Source organism: Halichoeres trimaculatus, unplaced genomic scaffold (assembly GCF_033239565.1).
Source record: "Halichoeres trimaculatus isolate MK-OKI-2021-1 unplaced genomic scaffold, fHalTri1.1 fHalTri1_scaffold_4, whole genome shotgun sequence".
Taxonomy (NCBI): domain Eukaryota; kingdom Metazoa; phylum Chordata; class Actinopteri; order Labriformes; family Labridae; genus Halichoeres; species Halichoeres trimaculatus.
Genome location: NW_027437182.1, coordinates 761,247 through 786,143, shown reverse-complemented (window position 1 = coordinate 786,143; position 24,897 = coordinate 761,247). Strand labels below are relative to the sequence as shown.

Below are 24,897 nucleotides of genomic sequence, written 5' to 3'. Positions count from 1 at the left end.
TATTATTATATTGTTTTGTTTTTTGTTATAGTTATATATTAAATTATATTATATATTATTGCCAATTTATATTGAATATATATTAAAAAAATATTAATCAGAAAAACAAAATTAATTACAACAAAAAATTACTCATAAAAACAGAAATAATTTTACCAAAAACAAACCAATAAAAAATATTAATTAGAAAAAGAAAATTAATTACCACAAAAAACAAACCGAAGAATAAATTACTCTGAAAAACCTGAGTTTTTTTTTTGTCTTTAAGTGAAAGCAATACGCTTCCGTAGGTGTGAGATTAAAGTCAAAGTTAGATTTTTACGTTAGATGAAGATTCTTACTTTGTACTGGTGTATATTTACATTTTTGACCCTTATCTTCATTTCTACCCTTTGATTTATGAGCTGACAGTGATTTGTTGTAGACAGCCCCTAGTGGACACTTGAGGAACTGCATTTTTTTTTTCTTTTTTACTTTTTTCACTCTTCTATCAGATTTAACTTTCACCACCTGAAGGTTTTACTTTGATGATGAAAACTAAGGATGTGAAAACCTCAGACTCTGTGCTCAGGAGTCGATCGAGAGACGTCAGCTAGTTGAGGAGAGGTCAAAGGTCAAAGGTCAGAGATTAAAACGATGGAGGGATGAAAAGTGGAGAATGACACGACTTGGAAAGCTCAGAGAGTCGCTGAAAATGACAGCTACAGGATCCTATAATTAAATACATCCTCAAAAAATATAAACAGGAAGTCCACAGCGTGTCGCCGGGGCAACAGACCCTTCCTCAGGAAGTGGTCCAGCAGACCCCGCAGAGATACAGGACGACTCTGACATTCACACTTTGTTTCCTCTGATTCCTCCAGCGGCTGATTGACGAGCAGCAGGGCCGGCTCGGTCAGTACGAGAGCGCCGCCGGTCAGTGCGTCGGCGAGCTGCAGAAGGCCCAGGACCAGGTCCGCTCGCTGCAGGCCAAGATCAGAGGGAGCGAGACCAGGAACCAGGTCTGAGAGCAGATCCTCTGAGTCTGAGTCTGCTTCACTCAGCAACACACTGACTCTGACCTCTGTGTGTGTGTGTGTGTGTGTGTGTGTGTGTGTGTGTGTGTGTGTGTCCAGAAGCTGCAGCGGCGTCTCGCTGAGATGGAGCTGGAGCTTCGTTCGGCTCAGGAGGAAGCTCAGCGTCAGGAGAGAAACATCCAGAACGTCTCTGACACCGTGTCCTCCAAAGACGCACAGGTAGAGACACTCAGAGGAGCATCCAGAGGAGTGTGTGCAGAGTGTGTGTGTGTGTTTCTGACTGTGTGTGTGTGTGTGTGTGTGTGTGTGTGTGTGTGTGTGTGCAGGCTGCAGAGCTGTGCCGCGTCATCGAGGAGCAGAATAAGATGCTGTGTTCCCTGAAGGAGCTCGCCAACCGCAGCCAGCTGCAGCAGCTGCAGGTTTGTCCCCGCGCCGTCACCGAGCGACACCACACGAGTCTGCTCACATCAGCTGCACTCGCTGAAAACTCTCAGTGTACCAGATAAAAGATGCTACTGTGTCTTTAAGAGCCTCTCTTGGCGCCCCCTGCAGGTTTCGGGCGCAGAGAGCCTCCGCGGTCAGGGCGAGGTCCTGGCTCTGCAGGCGTCTCTCTTCCAGGCTCAGCTGGAGCTGCAGGCGGATCAGCGCGGGCAGCGGCAGGCGGCCAGGACGCAGGAGGACCTGAACCGAGCCCTGCAGAGGCTGGAGAAAGACCTGCAGGGGGCGCTGCAGCACCGCAGGGAGACGGAGAGACACAACCAGGTACAGGCGGAGACGATTCAATCGACTTCCTGTGTTTTTTCACTTCTTTTGATGCAGCTGCTTGACTGTGCGCCTCCCCAGGAGCTGCAGCTGGCTCTGGAGAAAGCCCGGTCCTCCCTGCAGGAGCAGGAGGAGCAGCTGAGGGAGCAGGAGCAGCAGAGACAGAGAGAGGAGGAGCAGAGACAGAGGACGGTGCGGGAGCTGAAGGCGTCTCTGCTGAGCAAACAGCAGCTCATTGAGGTCAGGAAACACCTCGTCCACCAACACGCCAACACGCTCAGGGCCGCTGAGCAGACACACACACATTCCCTGCGTGCTGCACATACCTCAGAGAAAATCCCTCAGAGAGCTGCAGTTCTCCTGCTGACCACCAGAGGCAGCAGAGGGAGCTCAGATCAGTTAATCCCTGCAGAAAGTTTCACTTCCTCTGACACTAACACGGCTCAGTTTGCTGCTTCTTTAAAACTCAGTTTGATTTCCTGTGAGGCGTTCATGTCCTGCAGGAAAAAACAGATGCACAGAGGTTTTTGCTGATCCTGTGTTTCCCTCTCAGGACTGTGAGCTCCTGGAGGATCCCAAAGAGAAGAGAGACTCTCTGCTGGAGAAACTGCGTCAGAGGATCAAAGAGAGAGACCGAGCGCTGGAGGTAAACCTGCAGAAAGTATTTCACCAACACTCTAATGCATGACTCAAAACATCTGAGTCTAATCCGATTTTCATCCACACAAAATTAAAAAAAACAAATCAAACTTCAGAAATCACATTTTTGACCCCGAACTGTAAAATCCTAGGTTTAAATTTCATGGACAGCTCCTCCAGATGATCCATTCAGAACAAATTTAAAACTTTTAAACAAATAAATTTAACATTTGTTGTACTTTAAGTTGCATTGGGCGCCCCCTGTGGACAGAGTGTGCAGCACAGCAACACAGGATGCAACAGAAGCACATTTGGAGCTCCAGGGAGCAAAAGTTTTTGAAGTTTTTTGTTTACGTTGATTTAATTTAGGATCTTTGTAAAGATAGGAAAAAAGGTAGGATGGATCACCTGATCCTAGATTCAGAATCTGGATCATCTGACCCAGATTAGGCAGCCTAAAGAGCAAGTTCAGGATCTCTAGACACAATGATTCAGACAAATAAAATAAAAGACACCTACAACACCCATTTTGACCTCTAAAGAAAGCAGTGCCATCTCATTTTTCACCACAGGGGACAGTTTAGTCGCTCTTACCTAACAGGAGAGGCTCTTAAGCGCGTGTTTTGACTACCAAGAGGGCACTGTAGTGTGCATCTTTGGCCCCAACCGGGGACTCAAGCAGATTCAGGTTCCTGACAGGTCAATACAGCGCGTTTGGGCTCCAACGAGGGAACTTAAACATGCAATTTTGCTCCAAAGACACCTCAAAGTGTGCATTTTAGCCCAAAAGAAGGCACTATAGCGCGCTAAGGCTCCCAAGAGGACACTGGAGCACACATTTTTGCCCAGGAGAGGGCGCTTCAGCGTGTTTAGAGGGCACTTTAGGATATTAAGGCTACCGGCAGAGCACTATAGCCTGCTGATGATCCAAAAGGGGACACTTTAGCGCATGTTTTTTCCTAAAAGAGGGCACTGCAGAGTCTTTTGAGGACTCTTACACACGTTACGGCAACCGAGAGGGCACTTTATTGTGTGTTTTCACTCCAAAGACGCCCTTTAGTGTGCATTTATTCCAAAAGAAGGCACTATAGTGTGCTGTTTGGCTCCAACAGGTCACTACAGTGCACATTTTTTCCCAGAATAGTGCACTGAAGTGCATTGAGCTCCCAAGAGGACACTGGAGCACACATTTTAGCCCAGAAGAGGGCACTTTAGCTTGTTTAGAGGGCACTTTACTGCATGTTTGTGCCTTGAAGAGGACACTTGAGGGGAATTAAGGCTCCGAAGATGGCACTTTAACACATTCTTTTGCACAAAAGAAGACACTTTGGGGTGAAAGGCTCCCAGTAGAGCCCTTGAGCCTGTTGAGGCTTCTAAAGGGGACACTTTAGCGCATGGATTTGCCCAAAAGAGGGCACTTCAGTGCATCTAGACTCCCCATATGGCACCTTATTGTACATTTTTGCGAAAAAGAGGGCACTTTGGAGGGTTTCGAAGATGCTTTTACATGTTAAGGCCACCAAGAGGGCACTTGAGTGTACATTTTTACTCCTATGACATCCTTTAGTGTGCATTTTTGCCCAAAAGAAGGCACTATAGTGTGCCGTTTGGCTCCAACAGGTCACTAAGGTGCACATTTTACCCAGAATAGGCTCCCAAGATGGCACTTTAACACCTTTTTGGCAATTTTAGTGATACATTTTTTTTTTTTTGGCAATTTTTTGAAATTTCAAAATTGTTAAAGCTTAATGATTAATTTTTTTGACATTTTCAATTTTTATTTTCAAATTTTTGAAAGTTTGAAAATTTTTTACAATTTTTAGATTTTTTTTATTGCAAATTCATAAAATTTCATTCTGTAAATGTTTGACTTTTTTAAAAAAATTTGACATGAAAAAAATGTCAATTTTTTTTGCAGGTATTAATTTTATTTTCACCTTTTTTACATTTTTTATATTTAAAAAAAATCAGTTTTTTAACACACGGTTTTGGCCAAAAGAAGCCACTTTGGGGGAAAAGCTCCTAATAGAGCGCTTTAGTCTTTTGAGGCTTACAACAGGACCCTTCAGCGCAGGCTTTGGCCCAAAACTTAGACTCATACGATGGCACTTTAGCACCTCTTTAGTGTGTTTCAACGGCATTTCAGTGCGTTAACACACCCTGGACGGCACTAAAGCACGTGCTTTTGCTCTTGGTCTTGCACTTCAGTGTATTTCGGCTCCCAAGAAGGCATTTTTATGCACATTTTTGCCCAACAGAGGGCGCTTAAGCCTGTTAAGTCTTCCAAAAATGTCACTTTGAAGCATATTTTTGTCCAAATAGGGGCCTTCAGTGTGTTTAAAGGACACTTAAAGTGTTTTGGCCTCTAAGAGGCACCTTATGGCAAGTTTTTAACAATTTAACCACACAGGGTGAGGGGCGACTGCCACCCCTGCCCCCCCTCTGTTAACGGGACTGATTAAAGGATCAGTAACACTCCTTTGTGGTCTGACCTGCAGCGCGCCGTGGACGAGAAGTTTCGCTGCGTGGAGGAGAAGGAGGAGGAGCTCCGTCGTCTGCAGCTGCTGCTCCGGGAGAAGGAGCGCGACCTGGAGACGCAGCGCTGCGTGCTGACCAACAACGAGGAGACCATCACCGTAAGATCACACACACACACACACTCCTCTTCCTCCTCACCCTCCTCTTCCTCGGCTGCTCTGAGCGTGTGTCTGTGGTTAGAGCCTGGAGGTGCTGCTGCGCGGGAAGTCGCTGGAGCTGCAGCAGGTGGGTGACGCCTGGAGGAGCGCGCAGCATCAGCAGCAGGAGGGCGAGGAGAGGCAGAGCCGCGTCCTGAGGGAGAGGGACGGCATCATCGCTCAGCTGCAGGGGGCGCTGCACGCTCGCACGCAGGAGGCACAGGTACACAGGAAGTGATGTCATCAGGCTTTTATTGTGAAAAGCTTCAGGATGCTTCATGGTGTTTCCTGTCGTCTCCAGGAGCTGCGCTGCTCCCTCCTCGCTCGCATCCAATCAGCTCCCAGCGAGGTCCTGGAGGAGCTGAAGGTCCGCCTCCAGCTTAAGGACCGCCTCTTCCAGGAAGTGCTCGCCGACCGCACGCGGCAGGCTCAGGAGCACCAGGAGCAGGTCCAGGATCTGCTCCGGACCATCACCTCCAGAGACCAGTACATCCAGGACTCGGCGAGCCGCCTGGACGAGGTGATGACGGAGCAGACGGCGAGGCTGCAGGAGCTGCGCCGACAGCTGAGCTCCAGGTCTGACCCCGGGGCAGGGTCCAGGTCCGACCCCGGGGCAGAGTCGGCGGTGGAGATCCAGGCCCTGCAGGAGGAGCTGCGCCTGGCTCTGAGGAGGGAGAAGGAGAGCCAGGAGCTGGGGAGGAGTCTGGAGTCCATGAGCCGGACGCTGCACGTGAAGGACGAGATCATCAGGGTCAGTCCAGGTTTCTCTGATAACGAAGGAAAAAAAAACACAGATCAGAGCGGGTTCATGTTTGCTTAACGTCTTTAAACAGATTTATAACCGTGCATCACATCGTAAACTCTGACCACAGGAAACAGACGCACAGAGATGCTGAATCTGCTCCTTTTTGACTCTTTTCTGTGTCACCGTGTCTCCGTCCCCTCTGCAGGACTTCCAGAGGCAGCTGGTGGAGCCCTCGGCCCTCCCTCTGGTGGAGCGGTTGACTCAGGAGATCCAGGATCTGAGGGAGAGCCTCTTCCAGCAGGAGGGTCCCCCGGCTCGCGGCCCCGTCCTGGGCCGGGACCGACCCAGCAGCCGGCAGCCTGAGTTTGGAGGTGGGCATCAGAGGAGCATGGGACAGTATCTGTGACGGCCAAGACACGGCTGTGGTGTGAAACTAACTCTGGACTCGTTTGTGATGAACCCTCTGACGAGCTAACGGTTAATTATGACGTGAAAATCACACAAGACGGTTTGATAATGCTGCAGCTACCGCCTCTTGTTTTTACAGTGAAGGTTTGAAGCTACGGAAGCCCTGAAGTGCAAAAGATGGATGATTTTTTTAAATGCAGTCCAATTTTTCTCCTGTGGCTGAACAGCTGCACAAAGACACCTGATTCATTTCCTTATTTTATTCTGTGATGTTAAAATAACAAGTTGTCATCCTGAAGATTTCAGGGTCAGATCAGTCTGGACCGGGGGTCTGCAGCCTGCAAACGGCAGAAAAATTAAGAATATTATTAATGTATGTTAGAAAATGCGAGTATTATTTAAAAAGTTTGGAAATTAAATCCTAAAATTTTTCTCTCTTTTTTTTGCAATTTTTTGAAATTTCAAAATAGTTTAAAATGTTTGTATTTCTCACATTTGACTTTTTTTTTGCGATTATTTGAAAGTTTGGACCTTTTTTCAAATTTATGCAATATTTTTTTGCAACCTCTTAAAATATAATTTAGTAAAAATTTTCAATTTTTTTAATCATTTAAATTTTTGAACTTAAAAAATTTCATTTTTTTGCAGGTATTATTTATTTATTTATTTATTTATTTTTACCTTTTTTTGATTTTTTTTTTTTATATTTCAAAAAAGAGCAGTTTTAGCGAGTTTTGAAATTGTCAATTTTTTGAAATTTCAAAATTGTTAAAGATTAATGATTTTTTTTGCATTTCATTTTTTTTGCAATTTTTTTACATTTTTGCAATTTTTTTTTTTTAAATAAAAAAAATCCTGAAATTTGTGCAGGTATTATTATTTTTTTAAACCTTTTTTTTTTTCCATTTTTTGTATTTAAAAAAAAAGCAGTTTTTGAAAATTTTGAAATTTAAAAAAAAAATTGAATTTTCACACACCTCTGAAATTTTTGAAGCCTTTCCAATTTTTTTAATTTAAAATTTTTTAAAAAATATTTGCTTATTTATTAAAATAAATAAATAAGGAATCACATGTACTAATTTAAAAATCACAAAAACCCTTACCATTTAGATCATTATACTGTAGATTTTAACTATGTATGGATTTTTTTATTACACTTTTTGTCTTTATTGTGAAGATAAAGTAGATTTTGTGTCTCCTAAATGACTTTTCTCCAGGTGAATCATGGGTAAAATGTCTCCTGTGACAGTAGCAGTTGCAGACCCCTGGTCAGGACTGCCCTGGCATGTTGTAAATAATGTTTGTGTGAATGTTTTTCACTCCGTCCTGATCTCTGGTTTCATATGCAGTGATATAATCGGACTTTCTGAGGATGGTTTGTGCCTTTGCATGCTCCGCAGCTTCATGTGTCACACAGTGAAAATATAACCACCGTCCTCGTCGCTCGTACTCGATGTTTCTGTCTTGATTTCTGTGACTTTGTGCGATTCAGCGACCGACTGAGGCTTCTGTATTCACAGTAAGTACGAGGGTTCACAGTGAAGTCTGACTTTCAAACACTTCCTGTCTCTTTAAACCTTTTTAAACTCCAACATGTCACCAATAAATAAACCTGCAGCTCTGACGTCATACACAGACCACTTCAGCCCCGGGTTTCATCACTTCCTGTTCCTGTTTGTCTCCTTTATAAGCCCCAGAAACTCCCCACAGTAACTCAAGCACTGAAAACACGTTTCACTTTCTCCGTCAGGTCAGACAATTCATCAAATATCAAAGAGTTTAAAGCTTCAAAGAGTAAAACAATCTTTCTGTTTAACAGAAACTATAGACTCTGATTGGCCTTTTATTTTGGCGGGATGAAATTATTCTTCACTGCTGATAAGAGTCCAAAGAAAAATATTTTATTTCTAGATTTTAAAAGAAATATAACACTTGAATTTTCCAACAAATTAATAAAAATATACTTTTTTTTTACTTTTTTAATAATATTTTTTTGTTTTATTTTCAAGAGGCAACTCATGTGTAATTTTTCTCTTTTAAAATCTGGAAATAAAACGTTTTTCTGGACTTGTCAGGTCTGATAAAACTATTTCTACTAAAATTAGACATCAACACTGGGTCAGATCTCACTTTCTACAGCGTGTTTTACTCTTTGAGTTTGAAACTCTCTGATTAAATCCACAAACCCAGCAGAGCAGAGACCCAAAAGCAGATTATGGTCTGATATTAGTCCCTCAGCGACTTGTGGCAGTCGCTCAGCGGCTCATGCCATCCCCAATTGACTCTACTGCTAATTGCTTAACGACTCATGCCACTGGGTAAACGCCATGAGTCACTGAGGGATCAGTTTTATACCAAATGCTGTTTTTGGGTCTCGCTGTCCCCCAAATCAGTGTTTCCCAGTCCTGGTCCTGAGGACCCCCTGCCCTGCATGTTTTAGATGTTCCTGACTCCAGCACACCTGGTTCAAATGATCAGCTCGTTATCAGGCTGGAGCAGAGCTTGATGACGAGCTGATCATTTGAATCAGGTGTGCTGGAGTCAGGAACATAAAAACATGCAGGGCAGGGGGTCCTCCAGGACCAGGACTGGGAAACACTGCCCCAGATGATGCTCTAAAGACACCATGAGACCATAATTCCCATGGACACATATCAAAACCACGTCTTCAGTCATAAACGTATTGACATTTCTAAAGAATAAAAGTTAAATATTGTAAAAATAATCAGTGTTTGGATCAGGCTTCAAAATAAAAGCACTTCCTGTTGAAGTAAAAAGTTTTCCTGTTGTTGAATTTTCCCTAAGTCACAGTAACTGAGCTGGGAAATTCACCACGCTGTAAGAAAAAAACAAAACTGATTTTAAGATTTTATTTCCTCACAGCTACAAATTACCCACAATCCAAGAGTTTTTATTTGGCGGCTTTAAAATCTGGATCAGATCAGGAAGAGTCCAGGTTTCCAAAGAGTCCGGCTTTGGGTTGAAGTTTCAGCTCGATTAAAACGTTTATTAAACCAGAAGATTCATCGTTTCCCTGAGGCAGAAGTGATTTAACGCCACAGGAAAAAAAAACGTATGAAAGGAGGAAACAAACGTTAAAAACACGCTGGAAATGAAAGAGATCTCTCAGATTTTTCCCATCAGGAACAACGCGCCTCCTCGTACCATCGAGGCCAAATCCTCCTGATGGTCTGATGGAGGAGAAACACACGAGCTGCAGATTAACGAGAGAAACCAGGAGTCAAAAACAGATCCATCCTAATCTGCGTGGGGGTTTCAGTCGTACGGTTGCTGAGTTGCACAAAGTCACAAACTTGAAGCTGAAACAAAAACGAAGAAAGCGTCAAACTGACTTCCTGTTTCTCCTCCCACAGAGCTGAGCTCAGAGGAGGAGGAGGAGGAGGAGGAGGCCGAGGAGGACCTGAACAGCGAGTACACGGAGAGCGTGGACGAGGACGAGTCCAAACCGGGGCTCCGCTCCGAGGTGAGAGGTCTGGGTACAGGACTCCTGATCCTCCAGGACTGAGCGCTGGTGCCTCCTCCTAACGTGGGCTCCTCTGTGGTTTCAGGTCTCTGCTCCAGGACGGTCCTCCTCCACGGAGGCGCTGCTGGAGGGCCAGGGCCTCCTGGAGGTCAAACAGCTGGTGGAGCAGAAGCGGGTGGTGGAGAGGGAGCTGGGGGAGCTGAAGGCTCAGCTGGAGAAGGCCGGCTTCTCCTCGCTGTCCCAGATGAGGTGAGAAGAGACCTCCTCCTGCTCCTGCTGCTCCTCCTCCTCCTCCTTCTCCTCACGTCTCTGTGTCTGTCTCACAGGAAGGCCCTCTTCAGTCTGCAGTCAGAGAACCAGGACCTGAAGCACCACCTGCAGCCCGACGGCACGCAGACCGTGACGGAGCGAGACGAGGAGGAGGAGGAGGAGGAGGAGGAGCTGGATGTGACCATCGAGGGAGTGGAGGAGGTGGAAGAGGAGGAGGAGGAGAGCTCTGGGATGTGGGACGCCTGGGACACGGAGCTGTCCCTGTCTCAGCACGATCAGAGGGTCGACGCCAGACCAGAGCTCCATAACAGCTCCTCTCAGGTACGGGGGCGGGTCTGATCCTGCAGGGACTGGTCCGACCCTGGAAGGAGGTCTCTGTTAACGTTTCTCCTCCTGATCTCGCTCCAGGACGGCGTGGACAGCGAGCTCTCAGCTGCTCCGTCCTCAGAGACGTGCCAGAAGACGGTGCGTCTGCAGCAGAGGAGCAAGGAGCTGCGGGAGCGGCTGATGGTGTCCGAGGCCACGGTGCAGGCCCAGGCAGAGCAGCTCAAAGACTACAGGGAGCTGCTCAGTGAGTCCGCTCAGACCTCAGGATCAGACCGCAGGATCAGAGATTAAACACCTGCACAGGAAATACATCTGAACTTTGTCCCTCTGTGTCCCCGCAGCCGAGACGACCGTGAAGCAGGACAGCAAACAGATCCAGGTGGACCTGCAGGATCTGGGCTACGAGACGTGCGGCCGCAGCGAGAACGAAGCTGAGAGAGAAGACACCAGCAGCCCAGGTAGGTCCCACTGTCTCTGAGCTTTAAAGAGGGGGTTTCTTCTTGTTTTCAGACTTTGTTTTGTCCCTCTGGAGCCTCCGTAGTCCTGGTTCTTACACGGCCTTTATGCTGCAGCTCCATCAATGAGGTTCTAGAATGTTCATCATCAAGCACAGAGAGCTTTCTGTCTTTGTGATGTCACTACATTCTGCCCTGATGATGTCACTACATTCTAGAACTCTCTGATCTCTCTGAGTGTTTTTGAAGCAAACTACAGACCCTTAGCTTTTTAACCTGCTCTGACTGAATCATTATAATCACTGATTAACTACATTTATTAACCTTAGTTATATTTCTACAACATTAAAGATGGGTAATCTGCGTTTTAAAGTCTTAACTTTGTCCCTTTGGTGCCTCCATAGTATCTCTATCATATTATCTTTAAGATGAACCCCTGCCCTCTGATTGGCTGGCCCTCTAGAGGCCTGTGAGTTTAAAGCAAACTTAAATTAAATCTCTGAATTTAAAGTCAGTGACCCTCCACAAACAGCAGACTAAGTTTGTTTTTGGGTTGTAATATCACCTGATGGGCACTAGAGGGCAGCAGAGTCCAGTACCAACAGCTAGTTCAGCTCTTTTCAAGCAATTGAAACCCACAATGTTTGTTTCTGATTTCATCCTTTTGACCTTTATTTTGTGATTTACTATTTTCTATCAAAACTAGATTTTTACAGACGTACTCTGTTATTTAATGAAGGATCTGCACCGCTCCAAGTTCAAACTGAAACTGATATTCAGTGTTTAGGTTTTAAAAAAACATTTAAAGCCCACTCATGATAATTAAACACCAGATTTACAGCTTTTTAACTGATCTTTAACACATTTAGAACCAGTTTTTGAAGCATTAAGCATCATTAAATCACTCTGAGTCAGTATTTACTGAGGGACTGATGATGGAGATGATTTTAGTTTGAGGAGCCACTGACTGGAGACGATCTGGGTCATTTTTTACTCAGATTACAGAGTCTAAATGTGAAGGTTTAAGGTTGAAATTAGACATATCAGACCCAGTTTTCCTCACCTGTGGGAGTTTATAATCCCTCTGTGTTGGAGGTTAAATCCTGACGACTCTTCCTCCTCTTCCTCAGAGTTTGACGACCTGGAGATGTGCACGTCTCTGGACTGTGGCTCTCAGTGGTGGCCCTCCAGCGGCTCCAGCTTCTCTAAGACCCCCGCCCAGAGCTCGGGGTACGCAGAGGACACGTCGTCCCTGCAGCGCCTGGTGGAGGACCTGCGCTCCCAGCTGTCCCGCTCTCAGGCCGTGATCCGGGGCCTGCAGAGCCGGCTCCGCTCTCTGTCCACGTCCAGCGACTGCGGACCCTCCACGCCCCGCAAAGTGAACTGGTCCTTCCAGGCCTCGCCCTCCCAGAGCGGGGCGGAGGAGGACGAGGGCTGGCAGTCGTCTGACGGAGGCCCTTTAGCGTCTCCTCGCCACCCCCACCCTGACAAAGGCCTGCAGGAGCTGGTGTGCAGAGTGGACGCTCTGGAGGACCAGCTGAGGAAAGGAGGCAAGAAGACAGGAAGTGAGGACGCCAAGTGTGCAACCTGGCCAGGGTGAGTCGCAGGAAATGACTGAACGGAAATATTTTAACACAAGTCAGCAGTTAGAGGTTAGATATGACAAAAAAAGTTATTTTATCAAAAAAGAAAATTAACCACAAACTAATTTAAGAAAAAAAAAATGTGTGTGCAACACGACCACACTCATACAAACTCAAACCTTTCAATACAGCTCAGCTACAGCTAATGACAAAAAAAAAATATCAGTCATGCAAACCTTTTTTTATTTTTGTTAATCAAAAACTTTGACTAACTGAAGAAAATAGCTCTGAGTCTGCAGACTGGACAGGCTGAGTATCAGGAGATACAGCTGACACTAAGCTGCTGTTATTAAAACCAAAGTTATATTAAAATAAAAATAAAATAAAAAAAACTGAAGCAAAAAAACAAACAAACAAAAAAAACTGTGTAAATATCTCATGAGGAAGGACCCAAACTCTGAAACCTGGCAGTGTTGGGCAACAGGAGACACAGATTTAAATATTTTAATAAAACTCAAGTTCAAGGTAAACAATTTTAATATAGAAATATAATTCAGTCTAAAAAATGAAAACCTCCATGAATTTAGGAAAAAAGGAAAAAAAAAAAAAAGACCTTAAAGCTCCCATGTCCTGCTCCTTTCCTCAGTTTAATCTGGATCATTGATGTCTTCATGAAATGGTAGTAACATGTTTTGGTCCAAAAAGCCAATAAATCAAGCACAGCAGCATTGTTTCCAGGCTCTCATAGCCCCTCTGTTCAGAACGCTCTGATTTAGTGGGCGTGGCCTTCATATGTAAATGAGCCACCGCTGATACCGCCCCGCTCTTCCACGTCACTGAGAGCGGCGCCACGAGCTCCGAGTGCACAATGTTTAGAAAACAGAGAAGCTCCTTTACCGTAACATTACAGGCTAAAACAACAGGCTAACTGCAGCTAAAGTTAGCATCCTGAAGCTAACACAGAGACAGGGGGGACACTGAGGAAAAGCTCTTCCATCTGCTCCACAGCACACAGCATTTAAAATACTCACATTTCCAGGGTCCCAGGTTTGTTGGAGGATGGTTGGTAATGCGCCTGGATTCAGGACCAGTCTATTGGCTAGCCCTCTGTTGGACTGTCCAAAGTTGGAAAAGCAGTCGGCCGTGAAGTGACTAGCACACACATGCTCAGTTTTACTGAGTGTAGCTGGAACATTTCCTGATAAATGAACTCTAGACACTTAGTCTGTCTTCTTCAGAGATGGGAAGCTTGAGCATGGAGCTATGTGGCTGTTTACAGCCAAAAACAGAGCAGTGATGGCTCTTCAGCTTTGCCGTTCTACTCGGGGGTATCTGCTGAGGTGGACCAATCAGGTCAGACTTGCTCCTGATTGGTCAAAAAAGGGAATCGCTGACGTCGGCAAATCCCCAAAATCCAAACAGCTGGTTTTAGGTCAGGATTTTACATTAACAAGCTCTACTAAGAACAGGTTTGGTCATTAAATATCACATTTTGTGGGCTGGGAGGAAAGACAAAGACCCACACATTTCACTAAAAGACTTGATAAAGTGATTTTTGCAGAATATGGGACCTTTAAGTCTGAAGCCTGGCTGAGGAAAGTGACAGGAGCAACGTTAATTTTTTTTTTTTCATAAAACTTAAATTCATGGTAAAGAGGGCATAAAGAATTATGATGTGAAATTATATTTGAGTCAAAAAATCAGACAATCTGAATAATATATCAAACTAAAAGCAGGAATAAGACTGAAAGTCTAGTCTTTATTTTCCCATGATTCACTCTGTCTTCCTCCTCTCTGCAGGAAATTCGACTCTCTGATCAAAGCTCAGGCGAGGGAGCTCTCCCACCTCCGCCAGCGTCTGCGTGAAGGCCGCGGCGTCTGTAACATCCTCACCCAGCACCTGGGCGACACCACCAAGGCCTTCGAGGAGCTGCTGCGCGCCAACGACATCGACTACTACATGGGCCAGAGCTTCAGGGAGCAGCTGGCTCAGAGCGGCGCGCTCGCACAGAGGGTCAGCGCCAAGATCAGCAGCCGTGAGTGATTCATGCCTTTATCTGACAGGAATCAGGGCAGATACGGAGGCTGGGGAGGGACAAACTTCATCAGGGCTGATTCAAAGAGTCGTTAACTCTTAATGTGTGTCCGACAGGAGATCACGCCGAAGATCCAGATGAGAAGACAGAGCTGCTCGCCATCCGGTCAGTTATCCATCAGTGTGTGTGTGTGTGTGTGTGTGTGTGTGTGTGTGTGTGTGTGTGTGTGTGTGTGTGTGTGTGTGTGTGTGTGTGTTTGTGTGTGTGTGTGTGTGTGTGTGTTGCGTCATCATCATTGTGCTGAATGTCGGTCAGTGGAAATTATCGGGGAGTGACGCTGGGATGATGTTTTTCCTCGCGGTTATCAGATGACCTCAGAGGACGATGATAATTAACGACAGATAATTGGCTGACAAACGAGGGATGGGGGGGGGGGGGGGGGGGGGGGGGGGATAATAACCCAGATACGTCTGTGAACACTCTCCATGATGATGGATCCTCACATCACTGATAAGGAAAATCTGATTTCAGAAACATCTGTTAACCTCTTAACGACCGTAATCCCAGGTTTGAGTCTAAATCAATCAAACCCTGAAAATCTTGTGCTCAGTTTTTTCCAAGCGAGCATCTCTGTCTTTACTGATGCTTTCAGATCAATCTGCATGGGAAACGTTTGTCTCTGTTCCTGTGGTAAAACCTGCAGAGGAAGCTCCTAAAAATCCGTCAAACTGTTTCTGACCATGAGGAGTGACGTTTCTCTGCGTTTTTCTGTTAAATACAAAACGGAAAACAACAGGAAGGAAGTTTGTGTTACGTAGTGTAAATATTTGGTTTGAATCAGGCCTAGCGTGAATAATCTGGGAATGTAGATAAGTCAAATTTATTCAACTTGCCCCAAGTTTGTCCCAAAATATTAAAAAGGGCAAAACCGCCCCCCAAAAAACAGGCCTTTGGCACAAAAAACAAAAAAACATCTTTTTAAAGAGTGTGTTTGTGGTTTCTGGTGTTTCTGCAGCCTGCCTCTAGTGGTCTCTCCATGAACTGCAGTTTTTAACACTTCTACTTTGACAACCATCAAAGCCAACCATCATACAAGAAATTCTAACTCAATCTAACTTTCTTTCTTATTCCGGAATATTGCCCTTAATATCTGGAAAGTTAAAGGAAAACATTCAGGAATGTTGCCCTAAAGATGTCTGCAGATAAAGAAAAACATTTCAGAATGTTGCCCTAAACATGTCTGTGGATAAAGAAAAACATTCAGGAATGTTGCCCTAAAAATGTCTGCAGATAAAGAAAAACATTCCAGAATGTTGCCCTAAAAATGTCTGCAGATAAAGAAAAACATTCCAGAATGTTGCCCTCAACATGTCTGCCGATAAAGGAAAACATTCCGGAATGTTGCCCTCAACATGTCTGCCGATAAAGAAAAACATTCAGGAATTTTGCCCTAAACATGTCTGCTGATAAAGGAAAACATTCCGGAATGTTGCCCTAAACATGTCTGCCGATAAAGGAAAACTGCTGGTAGGCGCTATTTTGGAAACACTGACTCACCCTGAGGGTAAAAATGTCTTTAGCTTCTAGCTAATGGCTAGAGGGTAACAGAAGGGCTCTTTGAATGGATGTGTGAGTGGTTTTTGGTGCTTCTGCAGCCAGCCTCTAGTGGACACTCCAGGAACTGCAGTCTGAAGGTTCTTGGCTGGTTTATTTTCTCAGCACCAGAGGTCTGAGCACATGGAAAAAACATGGAACATAAGTTGCCAACATTTAAAACAGCTGTTAAAGCTTTAGACGGGGAAGTTAGAGGTTATATTTCAGGAGGAGGTCACGGTTTGTGAAGTTTAAAAATGCTCAGGATGTCAGGGTTTGTGAGCTGGACTCTTGAGTTTTAAAGGTCCTGGTCACTGTGAGCTCCACCCTTCAGTGAAGCGTCTTAAAGCTGTAGAGATCAGGCTGCTGGAGCTTGAACATCTGGATGATGTTGGGTCTGGAGCTGCTCCCCTGCTGGGAGAGCTCCTCCAGACCATAATCTGTGGGTTTAAGACACAAATCTACAGCAGGGCTGAGGTTTTCCTCCTCTTGTGTCACTTTATCTGTCCTCATCTTCACCCCCCTCCTCATCCTCGCTCTGATTATCTGAGCCATCGACCCGTCAGCTGAGGTCCTCCCTCTGGTCCTGAGTCTGCAGCAGCCTTAATGAGGGGTGGATGCAGTCCCGCTCTGCCCCGCGGTGTAGCCTGTGACGCCTCAGCGTGACGTCAGGGGGGGCCGCGGTTTCGTAATGTGATGATGTCAGAGCAGCTGGAGGCGGAGAGAGACGAGGAGAGAGACGAGGAGAGAGACGAGGGGAGTGAGAGCAGGAAATGAGAGCTGATGTGAAAGGAAACAAAGGATGGAGACAGGATGGAGACAGGTCTTTATTTCCTCACAGGTGATGGAGAAAGAATCAACTGTTTTTCATCTCCAGCTCAGTTTGTTCTGGGCTGTGGTGATAACTTTGAGTAAACTGTTCAGGAAACATCTGAGTTTAGTTTGTGCTGAGATTTCTGCCCCTTAAAAGTGAATTTGAGCCATTGAATTGAATCAAATTGGTGTCCTCGCACTAAAGGAGAGGACATGATTGTATTTCATGCGTTTCTTTCATTTTGGGCCAAAACAAAAGTTATCTCCTCCTAGGCCATAAACAGTATCAGTTTGAAATTTGCTCAGATGACAGAGTGGACCCTGTTTTACAAAATCTCTGTAGGAATTTGTTGTTTCTCAAACAGTTTTTGAATGACAAGCCCTCAAAGTCAGTGAACTCCAGAGAAGCTCTTTCAGCTCCTTATTAGAATGAATGGGAGAGGAGGATCCAGCTCCACACAAGCTTTGGCAGTTAGGCCTCTACACAAAAAAGTCAAAGTGGTACAGCTTTAAAAATTACACAGATGGATTCCTGACAAAATTTACTACAAAACTATTAAAATTGATTTTAACAGAGATTTGGTCAAAATTGTGGCAGCTATGAGGAGACATTTCCAAACTTCAGTCAGTTTCTCTCCTGAGAGGGCAGCAGTTGGTGATGATGTCACACTGACTGAGAGTTCCGTGTAGCTGGTCATGTGACTCACTGAAGGCGGGAAAATGGAATGTGTAGCACACACATTATAAAGAGATGAAACCTTGACAGTGGAGGGACCAACTACCAACGCTGTTTGCAGCTTTAATTCGCTTTGATAAAATGTTTTCACCTGCTTGAAAATCAACTCTCTTTATTTATCAATAACAAAAATACAAAATTCAACTTCAGTTCAGCATGGTACGACCCATAGACTGTATATAGAATGGTCAGCGTGGCTCCGCCTTCTACCATAATACCGCCATCTTGGACGCTGTCATTGTGAAGCCAGGGTGGAACCAGGTGCCAAATGAAAGTTGTTTTTTTTCTTAATCTCTTCTAGTTTCTCCCTCCTGACGTATCTTACTATTCCTAAAAAAAACAACACAAGAATTTCAGCCGTCAGTCGTCATTAAACACGACATAAAGCCTCGTTTTTAACCTCTAATCACTAATGAAAATGAAACTTTACGGAAAAAAGAGGACTGAAACACAACACAGACCAATAATAGCTCAATATCCCCACAGCATACGATAAGAGAAAGATTTATACCGGGTGGTTTTATTTTTTAAACTTTGACCACAGCCCCATTCGAATGAATGGAGGAGACAGAGTTTTTGACCCTTTGAGGTGAGTCCCTCTGAGATCAGGATGTATTTACAAAGTAAATATACAATACAAAGGTTGAAGTAGTGAATTAGCCTCTCAGCGTTAGCCACAGGTCAACTCTCTGGTTTCTCTCCATCTGTAAATAAATGCACTTCCTTGTTTTGGACACTAGAGGCATCATTTGTTTTGTTACGAACAGGTGAAACAGACTGAGAGAAGTTGTGAAGCAGCTTCTGGAGCTTTAGTTGGATTTTATCTTAAGTTTGGGCATTGCAGACACCGTAGCTGGTCTAAAACGAGCAGAGGAACAGGGGGAGTCTTGTCAGCAGGAGCGAGTGATGCTCTCCATCAGGACATTTCCTCCAGGACAGCGTGTCCAGCTCTGAACCTGCTTTCAAACAGCTTATTAAGCCTCTCAGGTGCTCCATAATTCATCGGTGTGTGTGATGAATATTTCAGACGCTGCTCCGTCCCTTTCAGGCCATATGTGAGAGCTCAGCGTGGGGCCATCTCTCCTGGATGAGCGGCGAATGTCCTGGATACGCAGTCACGTGGAACACGGCGGCGCCCAATCCAGTTTGATAACAGCTCGCTGGTTTCATACCTGAGAGGGGGGGGGGGGGGTTACAGCTGACAGGACGTTTTATTTCAGCCTGCGTGGTTTTTAATTCAGGAGACAAACGCAGGAAGAGAAACCCAGATCCTGCCTTCCTGCCTGACGGCTGTTGTCGGGTAGAATTTGGCGAGTTCGGGGTCACACTCCAGTAAACAAACGATGCTCAGTGATTAATTAGAGTGTCCTCTCAGAGGGTCGGAGGCAGAGCGAGCAGAGAGGGGCCTGCAGTAATCTAACATCACGGCTCTGCAGCACAGATGGCCCACCAGATGTGAGGGAGAATTACACAGTGTGTTTTCTGTGACGGCCGTCTCATCTAGAGTCTGTGTGTGTGTGTGTGTGTGTGTGTGTGTGTGTGTGTGTGTGTGTGTGTGTGTGTGTGTGTGTGTGTGTGTGTGTGTGTGAGGGGTCGGCCTGTGCATCAACACATACATTGACTCAATCACACAGAGAGTGTGTGACATATTGAGGATTTAAAGATGCAAATGAACACACAATCACGTCGGCGTAACGCGACAAAAGACGTCGCAGCTGCAAAAAACACTAAATCTCTTTTTCGACATCTGTTCAGGATATGTAGGACATTGTCGTTGCTGCAGAAAGGCTGATATCTGAACAAGAGAAGTGATAAATTAACTGAAGAATAAACCACATCCTCTGTGTCGTTACAACAGTTTATGATTTTTTACCAAGAAGCAAATAAATAAACCATCAAACACACATTCACTGACTTTCTGTCCAAAGTTTAGACCAAGGGTGTTCAACCTGTGGCTCTGGAGCCTCATGTGGCCCTTTGACCCCTCTGCAGTGGCTCCTTGTAGCTTTAAAAAACATGATTGAAATAAAGAATAGTTATTTTTCTTCCAGAGGGTATTGATGATTAAAGACACTGACACTAAATAAAATCCTGTGTTAACATTTAGTTGAACTAAATCTTCATCCCATCTGTCAATAAAGCCTGCCACCGCTCTACTTCACCTCCTACAACATCAACAGCCCACCAACTTTCCATGCACCTGTGGCTAACCTCAAGTTTTACAGCCCTGGGAAGATAACTACATCTACAAAAAGACTCATCTGGAAGAAAATACTGATTTAAGAAAAAAAAGTGATTTGAGAGATATAATCAATATCTGTTATCAAATTCAGGAATTATTTCAAAATCCTTAGACATTATTGAACATTTATTAAATGTATTTTTTTAATTTTTGCATATTGATATTTTTTATTTTCATAACATTTTCATATCTTATTTTTTCATTTTTTTCAAAACAATCTTGGCAGTTTTTTTATTGCGCCATTTGAAACTTTTTTCGAATTTGAAAAAGTTTTTTAAATTTTTTTTTCACATTTTGGGAATTTGAAAAAATAATTTAAATTTTCACACATTTTTAAAAATTTCAAAAAATTTGGCTGATACTTTTTGTGAAATTTAAAACATTTTTGAGATCACACAAAAACTTGGTAAATTTCCTAAATTGTAAAAGTTCTCAAACTTTGCAAGATTTTGAAGTTTTAATATATATATATTTTTTAATTTTGCAAGCACTTGCAATTGTATTTCTTTCTTTGAAATTTATGTAATTTTTGTAACTATTTTAATCCATTGCCATTCATGTAAATTTTGATTTTTTTTTTTACATTTTTGCACATTTTTGAAAATTTGAAAAGTATTTAGAATTTTTTGCGCATTTTTAATTTTTTTTTTTTTTTTTTAAATGTTGGCTGATTCTTTTGTAACATTTTGAAATTGAAAAGATCACTCTTAAAAAAAAAAAAAAAAAAAGACAAATTTCCTGAATTACAAAAGTACTTAAAATTTTTGCAAAGATTTCAGATTTTTTTTAAATTATTTGCAAGTCCTTGAAATTTCATTTTGACATTTTCGCAATTTCTGTAAACTAATTTGTTAAATTGTTGCCAATCTTGTTACTTTAGATTTTTTTTTAAATTAAAATTTTAGCACATTTTTGAAAATCTCAAAAGCTTTTGGAATTTTTTACAAGTGTTTTAAAATTTCAAAAAATAAACCATCACCTGTACAGTTTCATAAATTAAAAAAAAAAATATATTGTTTAGATAATTATTCACTAAATTTTTAATCATGCACAGACTCTTGTTACACTCAGCAGGTCAGATCTCAGCCTGTAGGAGGAGCTGTGTGCAGCTCTGCGCTGTGCGCTCTCATCCTGACAGAGCTGAATTTATCACTGATCATGATCCAGACGAGGAGAGGAAACTCCTTCCACCCTAAAGCAGCTCGATCCTTCAGATCGGCTCTGAAACCCTCAAATCTTCTTCAGATCAGATGAGACGGGGTCAGCTGGAGGTGGAAATGATGTCATGAACTCGTAACGAGCTTCATTTGCACAGAGAGGGGTCGGTGACGTCCTGGATTCATGCACAACGCCTCATTAAACAGAGACACTGTTTTCTCTGCAGCATTTAACCCTTTGTGCTCACTGTGTGAATCAGGCGATGTATTCATGTCATGTGTTGGACGGGGTCAGAGGTCATAAAATCTCCTCCAACCATCGGTAAAATAAATGTTTCTCCTGATAAATGATTCTCTTAGAGTAACTCTGCTGAGGCTTCTGCTCGCTGCGCCGGGCCTGGCTCATGTCGACACGGCTTCTAATCAGGTTAAGTTATTAAAACCTCCGATGGGGAGGGAAATAGGTCAGGAGCAGCTAAACGCAGAGGGAGGAGGGAGGGAGGAGGGAGGAGGGGAGGGAGTTAGAGGGAGTGGAAACGTGAGGGAAGCCGCAGAGGGACAGAGCTCGACGGAGAGCCAGCATCACTGCACATGGTGCTCCGCATCCTGCATCCTGCAGCCGCATCCCGCATCCCACAGCATCGCAGAGCTGCTCCTTCCTCACACACGGACCGCTCTATGGTCCCAGATTTCACCTCCTCTTGTGGAAATCTACTTTTTACTGCCTGGAGCTCACTTTTCAGAAAGAAAGGGAGCACAGAGATGAGATAAAAGAAGAAGAGGAAGAGCAGCTCATTCATTCAGCTCTCTGCTGGGCAGCGCAGCGTGAACGCACAAGCCCCCAGGACCCGGACATCCGTTATAACGCGCTCCCCTCCTCTCCTCGCTCTGTCGTCACTCCATCTCTCCTCGGGGTCGCTGCCGATGCTAATGAGGGAGGTTTTTGTGCGTAAGAGGCTCTTCTCTTAGAGGGGACTATTCAAAACCTGAATGCAAGAAGTCTCTTTTTGGGATCTGCAGAGAAAAGACTTTTCTGCCGTGTTTTAGCTTCTAAATCCTCAGGAAACAGTCTTCTTGTCATCAAAGCGTCACGTTGATCAGCTTTGGCTGGATCGAAAACATTTGGACGTCCTCCTATCGATGCCTAAATCTTTTAATTCTGCATGTCTGATGCTGGCGCACACATCCAGCGCTCCTGTCGGTTTCCTCAGCGTCGGTTTCCTGTCAGTCTCCACCTGTGATCCTGCAGACGCTCCCAGGTGTGTGCGCACAAAGGGAGCCACAGAAAATCCACCTCCCCAGGAGGCCTAATCTGAGGATTTACTCTGCTTTTCACCTGCTCAGATTCACGTTCAGTCATCCCTCCATCCCTTTATCCCCCGCACACGCTGCACCTGCCGTCACACACGGCCCGGGGTCACAACCTCAGCCGTCGAGCCAATGAGCCGCCAATGAGCCACGTTCGCCCACCTCCAGTGACACGGCCGCGAGGAAAAGCTGCAGCAGAGAAAGTCTGAGTCCACGCCGAGGTCTGGGTCGGAGGGGAAGGGATGGTCGCTCAGTAGCCCGGCGAGCAGAGGGGGGTCTGAAGGGGGCCAGATGGCTCCTCTGTGGAAGGCCATGCTGTCGAAAAGCAGCCCGCTGTACAGAGACTCGCTGTTCTCCTTCTCTCTGTGGGAGTGGAAAGCTCAGGAGAGGGAGCTGCTCCTGCTCAAGAAGCTCACCGACAGGGAGAGGAGGGCGCTGCTCGCACAACTCGACAAGTAAGACTCACACACAGCTGCTTATCGGGGAGAGTCTGTGGAAACACTCCCTGCAAATCATGCAGAGATGGCTGTTCCTGCCAGTTTTTGTGCTAAGCTAGCTGCACATTGAGATAAACATGCTTCCTCCAAAGTTTGAAGACAGCAGTTGCATGAACTACTCGAAGCAACTTTACAGACAAATATTAATACGGATAAAAAGATAAAACTGTGCTGGGGTCTGTGCTGGAAAGCGGACTATGAAGACCGACAGTGTAGGGTACATTGACAATTTGATACTGAAGCATAAACCAGGATTAAACATGGCGCAAATGGGTTGATCTTTGGCCACCTGGGAAACCAGAGTAGGACCAAAACAACTAAGCTAACCTTTCCAACAGAGGCCCACACGGGACTAGTTTGGGTAGGTGCCAACCCATTTGGGATCCAGGTAACTCTTGTTTGCCATCTAAATGGTTGCACCCTGTGGATGCTGAAAAATGACGAGGAAATCACCTTAATTGGTGCTGTCAGTTGAGTTGGTAGAGCCAAGACATGTAGGAGCTGCAGCGCTGGTGTTGTCACTTCCTCTTTGAGTTAATCCCAAACAGGAACTGGGATAGATGCACAGGTTTCATTAAAACGTTCCCTGCAGCTTTGGCAATGTACAAGATATAAGTATGTTAGCTCTACCCCGTCATTAGCTCCACAAATTGCAGCATTGACGTGTCAGTATAGCCATGCAGTACTCCTCCAAAACACAGAGGGGCAGTGTGGTCTGTGTGATCCAGTCCTGCTTTGTTTTCTGCTTTTCACAGCGACTTTGAGCTTGTCGTGCTATGTTGAAACATGTTACTATTGAAAAGAAGTACGAACACTCCTTTAGATAATAAAATACAGCAGGCTAAAGGTCATGCTACCTTCTTTTCTAGTCCACAGCGAGGCCCAAATTGTGTTAGCATGCTCAAAAACTTAGTCTGAACATATCTATACATGTTTTGGTCATGGTAATAGCGCCACCTATTGGACAATCAGAATATTTACTCTCATAAACACCTTCAAACATACTGCAGATAACTAGATCAAAGTCACAGCGCCACCCTACCATGGTTAAAAATACCTTTGTGCTTGCCGTAGGAGCCTGGTTCCTTCTATGCACATGACTATTAAACCTCGTCTCCACCAAGTGGTCCGGTTTGGATCAGTACAGTAGGCGGTGTTTAAGCTGGATGCTGATAGCTGCATCAGCTACGCGATAGCTTGACGGCACAGCAGCCGACACAGTGTACCCCGCTAATAAATCCAACGAAGAAGAAAAAGTTACACAATTTTGTTTTTGACATTTGCGCAGTGTTTCTAGCTCCTCCTTCTGGGGTTGGATCAGTTTAGTCTGGCACCCCAACAGAAGGGAACCAAAACATGGGTCAAAGGGAACGCCACAAAATGCGTGCCGTACCGAGACGAAGTGAACTGAACAACTTGGTGGAAACGTGGCTTTAGTCACGTCTTGGAGGATGTGTATGTGGGTCCGTGTTGGAAGGAGGACTATGAAGACCGACAGTGTAGGGTACAATGCCAATTCGTTACCAAAGCACAAACTAGGAATTGATATGTTTGCTCTTTGGCCATCTGGGAACCGTGAATGGGACCAAAACAACTTTGCTCTACCCTCCAGTGGAGGCTCAAAAAAAGATTTGTTTTGGTTGTTTCCAACCCACTTGGGATCCAAAAACCCCTATTTGCCATATAAATGGTTACACCCATTGCTCCTCCTTTGGGCACGTAGATACCAAAAATTGACAGAGGATATGACCTTATATGGTGCTGACTAGGGATGGGTACCTTTCACATATGAAACGATATGGTACCGATGCCCAGTACCTGGCAATCGGTATCGGTACTCAACGGTACCAATTTTCAGTACTTTTTTGTGCATATTTGGTAAAAAATATAAGTTTGTTTAATTATATATTTTTTTCATTTTTCAATTAGACAACCTTGTAATGCTGTGTTCATGTCCAGCATGGACAATCACCTACTCTTCCACTCCCTCATACTCACAAAGACACATTTATGTACCTAAATAAGGTACCTTTTGATTTTTCGTGAATTGGTACCCGGTACTTTTGACAGATTTCTGTTGGTACCTATAAAAGTATCTAATTTGGTACCCATCCCTAGTGCTGACTGACAGAGATGAAGTGAACCGACCCG

The 24,897-nt window shown here is 44.6% G+C and overlaps 1 protein-coding gene across 2 annotated transcripts in view; it reads left to right on the top strand.

Annotated features, from left to right (window-relative positions):
- pde4dip (phosphodiesterase 4D interacting protein) overlaps positions 1-24,897 on the top strand; it is a 41,310-nt gene that overhangs the window by 3,718 nt on the left and 12,695 nt on the right. For both annotated transcript variants that reach the window (XM_074667619.1, XM_074667618.1), the window contains exons 2-19: positions 864-1,001; positions 1,116-1,235; positions 1,343-1,435; positions 1,569-1,778; positions 1,860-2,018; positions 2,332-2,424; positions 4,916-5,053; positions 5,136-5,315; positions 5,394-5,843; positions 6,043-6,208; positions 9,620-9,729; positions 9,815-9,978; positions 10,056-10,320; positions 10,408-10,570; positions 10,668-10,784; positions 11,912-12,377; positions 14,165-14,400; positions 14,517-14,565. In XM_074667619.1, coding sequence (XP_074523720.1) covers positions 864-1,001; positions 1,116-1,235; positions 1,343-1,435; positions 1,569-1,778; positions 1,860-2,018; positions 2,332-2,424; positions 4,916-5,053; positions 5,136-5,315; positions 5,394-5,843; positions 6,043-6,208; positions 9,620-9,729; positions 9,815-9,978; positions 10,056-10,320; positions 10,408-10,570; positions 10,668-10,784; positions 11,912-12,377; positions 14,165-14,400; positions 14,517-14,565 — 3,317 coding nt within the window. The remainder of the gene's footprint in view (positions 1-863; positions 1,002-1,115; positions 1,236-1,342; positions 1,436-1,568; positions 1,779-1,859; positions 2,019-2,331; positions 2,425-4,915; positions 5,054-5,135; positions 5,316-5,393; positions 5,844-6,042; positions 6,209-9,619; positions 9,730-9,814; positions 9,979-10,055; positions 10,321-10,407; positions 10,571-10,667; positions 10,785-11,911; positions 12,378-14,164; positions 14,401-14,516; positions 14,566-24,897) is intronic.